The following is a 9,685-nucleotide window of genomic DNA, read 5'->3' on the forward strand; positions in this document are numbered from 1 at the left end:
GGGGGTGTGGTCCCGGGAGAAGGGGCGGGGGTGGGGCGGCTTCCACTGTGAGGCCGCCCTCACTGGCGCAGTTGCAGGGTCAATGCGACCGTTGCAGCGTGTACGATCAACGCTGGTAGAAGTGTTCAGATTGTAGATTAATTTTTGAGGCAGCTCATTGATGCAGAGGATGCAAACCCCCCCTCACTCAGGGAGTCTTAACTGACTTCTGGGCTGGCCCGGAGCACTGTCTTAGGATGGTTTGTCTCAAAATAAGAAAATGCTTCAGCTTGGACGGCCCAGCTCTCACTAGGGCAGGGCGAAACGGCACCGTTCCGTTTCGACTTGCGTTTCGACATTTCGACGGAAAAGCGTTTCCTTTCCAATTTCATTTGGATTCGAAACCGCTGATCCATTTCTTTTCATCAAAACACTTTCACTCAGTTTCACTGTTTCAACCCAGTTTTGAGGTTTTGCCCATAGGATATAATGGGGAAGCTCAAAACAGCCTATAACTTTGTCATTTCCAGCCTGATTTGGATGAAACGTGTGGGAACGGTAGCCCCTTCTGAGGGCATGAAGTCTACCAAGTTTCAAGGAGATAGGTGCAGGGGTTTGGGAGAAACTGCACCTCAAATCTTGAAAGCAAAACTCATGTCAGGTGTAAGTGTTAAGCCACAGCGGGGTGAAAACAGCAGGGGTGGTGGCCCCTGGTGAGGCCACAAAGCCTGCCAAGTTTCAAGGAGATAGGTGCAGGGGTTTGGGGGAAACTGCACCGCAAGCTGCAGACAAGCAAAACTCGTGACACAGGTGACACTGCACGTGATAAGGCGCAGCAGGGTGACAGCTGCAGGCCTGCTAAGACCACGAAGCCTGCCAGCTGTCAAGGAGATGGGTGCAAGGGGAGTCTGGGTTCTGGGGCCCTGCACCCCTAGCTGCTGACAGGCCAAACTGGAAGACACAGCTCACTAACTGACCCCAAGGTAGAAAGCAGGGCACTTCAAACAATGCTGCCTTTTATGCAGTTTTTCCATCCCTCCCCCAGAGCACTGGGATTGGAAGGGACCTCAGGGAAGGATGACAGTCGCAGGCCAGCTACACAGACAATAATGAGAGCGCTCCTTCCCTCCTCTTCCCCCTCTTCCCCCTCCCTCTCCTTACTTCAGCCTCTGTTTCCCTGCAGGCAAGCCCAGCTTGAGCTTCGAAATGTTTCGAAATTTTTTAAATGTTTCGACTCACCTCATTTTGTTTCGAGGCTGTTTCAAAGCTCTCTGTTTCGTTTTGATTTCGCTGTTTCAAGCTCAAAACGAGTCAAAACAACGTCAAAACAAAACTGCCGGTGAAATTTCACACAGCCCTAGAGCACAGCCCCCGCTGACAGAGGCAGCAGCAGCAGGCTGCAGGCACTCATGGCCTGTGCAGGCACTGCCACCCAGTGGCATATGGCTCCAGCCAACACTGCATGTGGTGACAAGGAGCACAGCCAGGCTGGCCCGCCTCTATTGCACAGGGCTCCCTGTGGTGCACATCCACCAGGGGGAAGCCCCATGCAATGGAACCAGGTGCCTTTCCCCTCTCCCTCCCGTGCAGGTCCCAGGACTCCACTGGAAGTGGTGGGGAGGCCCACATGACACGATAGAGGTGAGCCAGCCTAGCTGCGCTTCTTCCCACCACATGCAGTGCTGGCCGGAGCCATGCACTGCCAGGCTGGAGTGCCTGCGTGGGCAATGAGCACTGCAAGCACCCGCCACCTGCTGTTGCTGCTGCTGCTGCTGGAGGCAGGGGCTGTGTGCCATGAGGTGGAGTGTGTGAGGGGTCTGCACACACCCCCTCCCTCCCTCATCCCATAAACCCCACACAGCCACAGCCTGCCCCCACAAACCCCCTACAATATGTCCCCCACGAACCCCCCCCAATATGTCCCCAACATACCCCATACCCCCCCACACAGCCACACCCCCTCACAAACCCCACATACAACCCACCATATACACACCCAACCACACCTCACGCATCCAATATATGAGAGTAAGACTTTATTTTTGAGTTATTATGCAATCATCTTTATATACACTACACAAACAAATCATAATGAAAATATTTTTGTAATAAAATTAAAATACATTATAGTGGGTGTTTGACTTTTAGTATATGATTTCATTTTTTTCCAGTTGCAAGATGGCAACCCCCTCTCCCAAAAGGAATACGTCCAGGGGCAAGGGGAGGGACCTCCAGGGGCAAAGGGCAGGGGTTAGGGGGCCGAACTTCCAGTTCCAAGATGGCAACCAGGGGGTAGGGCACCTGTCAAGAGGCAGGACTACCCTTGCAGACTTTGACAGCTCACCAACACTCATTAAGTGGCCCTCCAGTCAAAATAATTGCCCACTCTTGCATTAGACTCTCCAATTTGTCTACATCCTTTCTGTAATGGAGGGCCCAAAACTGAACATGGTACTCCAGATGTGGCCTCACCAGTGCCAAATAGAGCAAAAGAATCATTTCCCCCAATTTGCTAGCAATGCTCCTACTAATGCAGCCCAGTATGCTGTTAGCCTTCTTGGCAACAAGGGCCCGCTGTTGGCTCATATTCAACTTATTGTCCACTGTAACCTCCAGGTCCTTTTCTGCGGAGTTGTTGCTCAGCCAGTCAGCTCTGTACCAGTGCATGGGATTGTTCCATCCCAAGTGCAGGACTTTGCACTTGTCCTTATTGAACCTCCTTAGATTTCTTAGGTCCAGTCCTCCAATTTGTTGAGGTCTCTCTGAATCCTAGCCATTCCCTCCAGTGTATCTACTACCAGTTTGGTGGCATCTGCAAACTTGCTGAGGGTGAACTCCATCCCATCTTCCAGGTTGTTGACAGGGCCAGACACAGGCATGGGCAAACCAGGCAGCTGCCTGGGGCCTGGACAGAAAGGGGTCCTGAAAATGGTGAAAATTTATCATTATTTCTGGGAAAGGGGGGCCCAATACTAAAAGTTCATCTGGGGCCACCAGGAGTCTAGGTATGGTGCTGGTCATTGATAAAAATATTGAACAAAACCAGCTCCAGGACTGACCCCTAGGGCACTCCATTTGATGCCAGCTGCCATGAAACATTGAGCCATTGATTAGTACCCTCTAAGCCCAATGATCCATCCAGTTTTCTATCCACCTTACAATCCATTCATCCAACCCATACTTCCTTAGCTTGCTTGTGAGAATGTTGTGGGAGACCATATCAAAAGCCTTGCTAAAGTCAAGGTATATCCCATCCACTGCTCTTCCCACATCCACAGAGCAAGTCATCTCATCATAGAAGGCAATCAGGTATGTCAGGCATGACTTGCCCTTGGTGAATCTATGCTGACTGTTCATAATCACCTCCTTCTCCTCCAAGTGCTTAGATATGAATTCCTTGAGGACCTGCTCCATAATTGATTTCCCCAAGGACTGAGGGGAGGCTGACCAGTCTGTAGTTCCCAGGATCCTTCTTTCCCTTCTTAAAGATGGGCACTATATTTGCCCTTTTTCAATCATCTGGGACCTCTCGCAATTGCCACAGTTTTTCAAAGATAATTGTCAGCAGCTCTGCAATCACATCGGTGGCTCTGCAATCACATACCTATGCACACATATGCATATGCTCATGCTCATGTACACACATGTGCACATGCACACCCATGTACACATACATACACACCCTCATGCACATAAACATATGCACACACACTCATCCATGCACACATACCTATATATACACACACGTCCATGCACGTGCCTGTATTACCTATGTCAGGGAGTATAAGCATGACCATGCAGTTTCCTACATTTAATACACAACCTAGAAACAAACTGTAGATTCACTGCCTGAAACCTTTATTGAGGCAGAGTTAAGTCACTCATTGGTGTTTCCTGCCTTTCCAGAGCACATAAAGTTAAACCTCAAAGCCTGGGAAAGACAGTTAAAGTAGAGGCCACTTTCCGGTGCCCAACATCAGGAAACTGTTTTTTTGCTCGCAGATCCGAGCCCTGTTCCAGCCAGCACTCAGTCCAAAACCTGTCCCTCTCAGCTTGTTAATGCCACAAGTGCTTCTCTGAAGTTTTCTCCTAATTCAGCTTCTTAGGTATTAATTCCTTCCCCTATCTATGTGCACGTGCACACACACAAACACATAGCTCCATCAAATAATTCCCTGCCCCATGAGTAAGTAGCCAGGCTTCCAACCTACATATCTGAGATTCCTGTTTCACTTGCATGTGGTCTGAGTTTGGGGGCAGTGTCTCCTATTGCTTCAGCTTTCTGATCCCAAGAAAAGAGCATTACTGTGTCTTACATACACGCTGAGTGAAATGCAGTTACACCCACTAGCTTTAATAAAGCTTTCCTTAAACTCCCTTAATGGAACAAAATTTTAATGCCATTCTCTAAAAAAGGTGTGCTCTTGTCAGGAATGCTACATTTACTTTTTGGTATCCAGGTTGTAGCTGTATTGGTCCAGAGGAAAAGGCAATCAGGACTCGTAGTAGAGATTATATCTTTTATTAGACCAACAAGATATTTGCAAAAAAAATTATTTAATTGCAAGCTTTCAGACACAGACAAGCTTCATCAGGCATTGGAGAAAAGATTGTAAAAGTTCTCCTGGGTAGAAATTAAAGTTCATATTTCATAGGATTTCACAGAGGAGTCAAAAGATAGAAAATTCCTCTGGGCAGTCAGTTCATACCAGGAGGCTGCAGGCATGGCTGCCTTGAGCAGGGAGATGGTCAACTGGGGTGGACACATGGTGGTGTCCTGTTGCTCCATAGGTGAGCAGAGCTGCTTCAGGAGATCCTGGAAAGTAGCCCGGATCATCCAGAGCGCCTCCAGCCACTGCTCATTGTCTCAGGTCTACTGGGCAGCATGCAGCCACCAGTTCTGGCTGGCGGGTTGATCCAGAGACTGTGGGACTGGAGGCCCAGGAGGTTGAGGACGGCTTCAGCAGTGGTGCCCAGGAGCATGTCATTGGTGGCCCTGCCAGGGTTCAGCCAGCAGGATGGGGTGAGGCTGGCCAGGTGGGTGCTGCATGGGGGGAGAAGAGGGGGCCACAGGGCCCAGACTGCCCCAGGCCAGATGGTGATTGCTGCAGTGGGCCAGCAGGGCCAGCACCATGGCCAGCAGGAACCCAGGGCAGTGGATGTTGCTGCCAGGGGAAGGGGCTGGAGCAACTATGGTGTGGGGAGGCAGAGGCTGCAACAAGGGAGCCGCTACATGCTGCCTCTGCATGGAAAAGCAGCTGGCCAGGGAGCAGGGCTGCCTTTTAAAGATGGTTGCCAGCCACAGGCAGCTGTGGATAGAGTCTCTAGCTCTCTTTCATGGCAGCAAGGGCTGGTGCAGGGCCATAGGAAGTGGGAGCAGACTTCTGGAGTCTGTAGACCAGTGACCCTCAACCAGGCTGCTCCAGCACCCTGGGGTTTCTTGAGATCCTTTCAAGGGTCCTGTGAGGTGCCACACAATGTTAACACTGGATCTGCAAATATGATTCACAAAATAAACCTAGAGATTTCACATAGGAAGTCATAGTGTTAAAAACATTTGGCTACTTACAGATGTCAAACCCCCTCCACCCCCCGACCTCGGCCCCCAAAATGGCACTTTAACCTTGGTGTGACCCTGCACCAAGCGCAGTGCATGCCCAGAAGAAGCACTGCATTCTATCAATTGATTGTGTCCGGCCCATGGCTGCCCCACAGCACTCCACTGAGTTCCTCTGGGCAGCAGTTAGCATGGAGAAGGGTGGTGGCCAAACCCTGCCTGCTCCCACCTGGACACTTAATGTGGGTCACTTACTGTGGGACTGCACCACACCGAAAGGGGGAGGCAGGACCAAAGCGGTGTGCTCGCGGACCGAAGCAGCGCGCTCACGGACCAAAGCAGTGCACTCACAGACTGCTACTCCTTAGAGGGAGCATTGTATGAGAGTAAACTGCTCCCAGATCTTTTGCACATATAGACACACCCAGTGAGCATGTCTACACAAGACGCTTAACTGCGCAGTAAGCTATGCTACTGAGCAGTAAATGACACTAATTGCAAGTAAATTTGCGACCTGCAAATGCAGGTCACAAATTTACTCATGATTAGTTACTGAGCAGTACACGTGTGTAGATGCCAACCGGGAACAGATTGCTACCAGTCAACCCTGCCACAAGGCCCCGGGGCTCTGGGCTGGGAGCCTCTCCTGCCCCCTGGCAGCTGGGCTGCCTCTATGGCAGCCCCTGCCTCAGGCCTTTTAAAAGCCTGCAGGCATTTTGAGCCCTGGGGCACAGAAGCAAGGAAATTGATGGCACTTCGGGCACCTGTGCCCCCTGGGCAGGCTGCACCCTAGCTGTGCCAGCCTGCTTGCACCCCCAGTGCCAATCCCTGGCACCATGGTGCTGCATAGCTGCCAGACCCACACCATCCAGGCCTGCAGGGTGCTTCAGGCTCCAGCCAGGCCTGCTAGCACCCAGGCCCAGCTGCAAGCAGCTTCTGATTGCTGGGGTCAGCTCCAGCTCCAACCCCAGCAGCCTGCCCTGAGCCCTATGGGGCATGGCTTCAGTCGCATGTGCAGGCAGCTGCCCAGGCCTGGCAGCACAGGGACAGCTGCATGGAGGCCCAGAGAGCTGGTGGGGGCCCCCCCAGTGGCATCATCCTCGTCCGCACCCATGTCCATGCCCCTGCCCACCACCCAGGGCCCCAGCTGATCCATGAAGTAGACTGACAACCTTGTGGCACTGTGAGGCAAGGTGGAGGTGCAGTGCCAGTTCGCACAAAGTGAGGACTCCAATGCTCATGCCTATGAGGGTGTGTCAGGCCAGAAGCAGGAGTGTGGGCATGATCGGGTTGGCGTGGTAATGCTGCATAAAAGTCAAGGCCTTGTAGGCACAGTGGGTCACTGTGACTGGCCACAATGATTGATTGGGGAGTGCCCACAAGTCCATGCCCTTTATGTAGCAACTGACAGCCATTAGGGCTGTGCGAGGCTTCAGACAGAGCTTCAGATGCGGAGAAGCTTCGGATGCTTCAGGGTCCAAAGCAGCACATTTGGGTTGAAGCGCTGGCCTTGTTCGGCTTCCCGAAGCACTTCGAAGCCACCTCGGAGATCCAGCCATAGGGTATAAAGGGGAAACAATAAAATATTTATAACTTTGTTGTTTTTTGTCCAATTTGGATGAAATTTTCAGGGATGGTAGACTCTGCAGAGAGGATGAAGTCTGCCAAGTTTCAAGAAGATTGGTGAAGGGGTTTGGGGGAAGCTACACCCCAAATTCTTGAAAGCAAAACTCATGTCACATCTACGTGTTACAACAGAAGGGGGTGAAAACTGCAGGTGTGGTAGCCTATGCTGAGGCCACAAAGCTTGCCAAATTTCAAGAAGATGGGTACAGGGGTTTGGGGGAAACTGCACCCCAAATTCTTGAAAGCAAAACTCCTGTCACATCTATGTATTACAACACAGGGGGGTCAAAACTGCAGTGCTGGTAGCTCTTTCTGAGGCCACAAAGCCTGCCAAGTTTCCAGAAGATCAGTGCAGGGGCTTGGGGGGAACTGCACCTCAAGTTGTGGACAAGCAAAACTTGTGCCATGGGTGACACTGCATGTGTTAAGGTGCAGTGGGGTGACAGCTGCAGGGATGGTGGCCCCTGCTGTGGCCACGATGACTGCCAGCTGTCGAGGAGATCAGTGCAGGGGGGTTCTGGGGCCCTGCACCCCTAGCTGCCGACAGGGAAAACTCATGACATTGGGTGCTTGTGGGACTGACTGTCTCTGTCTTGGGGCGTTGAAGATACTCCTGAAGGCCTGGCTGCTAAGCTACTGTATTACCAGTTACCAATCAATCATGATTCACTCAGGGACCAGATCAATACACAGTACCTAGCTAATGTAGCCAGTTAATTGCCATCAATTAGCACCTACAAAACCAAACTAAGGAGAGGAAAGAATCAATACAGACAATCAACTGCTCCAAGACAGAGACAGTCAGTCCCACAAGCACCTACTGCACAAGTTTTGTATGTCAGCAGCGAGGGGTGCAGGGCCCCAGAACCCCCCTGCACTGATCTGCTTGACAGCTCGCAGGCATTGTGGCTTCAGCAAGAACCACCATCCCTGCAGCTGTCATCCTGCTGCGCCTTAACACACACAGTGTCACTCATGTCATGAGTTTTGCTTGTCTGCAGCTTGAGGCGCAGCTCCCCCCAAACCCCTGCACCGATCTTCTTGAAACTTGGCAGGCTTTGTGGCCTCAGTAAGAGCTACCATTCCTGCAGTTTTGACCTCCCTGTGGTGTAACACATAGATGTAACAGGAGTTTTGCTTTCAAGAATTTGGGGTACAGTTCCCCCAAAACCCCTACACCAATCTTGGTAGGCTCACCACAGGCCACCACCCCTGCAGGTTTCACCCCCCTGTGGTGTAACACACAGCCATGACATGAGTTTGGCTTTCAAGAATTTGGGGTACAGTTCTCCCCAAACCCCTGTACCAATCTTCTTGAAACCTGGTAGGTGTCATGCTCTCAGTAGAGGCTACCATCACTGTAAGTTTAATCCAAATTGCAATCTTGGTAGGCTCACCACAGGCCACCACCCCTGCAGGTTTCACCCCCCTGTGGTGTAACACACAGCCATGACATGAGTTTGGCTTTCAAGAATTTGGGGTACAGTTCTCCCCAAACCCCTGTACCAATCTTCTTGAAACCTGGTAGGTGTCATGCTCTCAGTAGAGGCTACCATCACTGTAAGTTTAATCCAAATTGGACAAAAAACAAAGTTATAGATATTTCATTGATCCCCCCCCCCCCCCCCCATTATACCCTATGGCCGGGTCTCCGAGGCAGCTTCGGAGCCGCTTCGGCCAGATTGAGGCGGAAATCCAGTCTGGAGCTCCGGATCGGACCGCAGCCATCTGAAGTGGCCAGATCTGAATCCAGAATGGATTGCTGCCGACTCGTACAGGCCTAACAGCCATCCTTGCAGCCTGGGACCCAGGCCACAGCTGTGCTGTCTACAGCAGCACAGGCAGCCTGCCTGAGCCCCTGCCCTGGCCTGGCACCCATGGTGACACGCCACTGCAAAAGAGTCCCTCAGGCCAGCAGCAGCCTGTCCCGCCAAGCTCTCCACCTGCAGCCTCCACCAGCAGGTTGGGGAGCCCAGGTCAGCACCTGGCCTAACAGCCTCAACCCCGGCCACGAGGCACAGCCAGCCATGTCACCACTGGCCAGCAGCAGTACCAGGTTCTCCCTGAGGGGGGGCCCTGGCCGGGCACCTACACGCCATGCCCTGCCAGCTGGGACTGGTAGGAGCCACCGGCCATGCCAGCTCCAGCCACATGGCAAGCCCCGCACTGGGGGAGTGCCCTCCTTGCCCAGGCCCTTGTTCTTGCACCTGCCCCCACTCCCTGCCCATCCTGACCACACTCCCCTGGTCCCAGGTTTCCCCCCACAGCACACAGAGAGGTAGGAGACAGTGCAAAATTTTACTGAGCAGCCCATGCCCCCACAGCTGGCCAGCCATGGGCCTCTCATATGTGTTGATACCAGCAGCAACGTCCTTCTCAGCCACAGGGGACAGGGAGGTGTAGTGCAGCCAGAGGTGACCCAAGCAGGGGGCAGGGCCCGGGGCAAATGAGCCCATTTGGGGCCCCGGCCCCAGACCCGGCTCTGGTCCCAGAGAAGGTGCCACTACCATTGGCAGCAGCGGT

General features: G+C 52.5%; 1 protein-coding gene across 1 annotated transcript in view; it reads right to left on the bottom strand.

Annotated features, from left to right (window-relative positions):
* PSMD11 (proteasome 26S subunit, non-ATPase 11) overlaps window positions 1-338 on the bottom strand; it is a 30,641-nt gene extending 30,303 nt beyond the window's left edge. The window contains exon 1 of the mRNA XM_025207293.1: window positions 290-338. Coding sequence (XP_025063078.1) covers window positions 290-338 — 49 coding nt within the window. The remainder of the gene's footprint in view (window positions 1-289) is intronic.
* Window positions 339-9,685: the final 9,347 nt, after the last annotated feature.

This window comes from Alligator sinensis, unplaced genomic scaffold (assembly GCF_000455745.1).
Source record: "Alligator sinensis unplaced genomic scaffold, ASM45574v1 scaffold919_1, whole genome shotgun sequence".
Lineage (NCBI taxonomy): Eukaryota > Metazoa > Chordata > Crocodylia > Alligatoridae > Alligator > Alligator sinensis.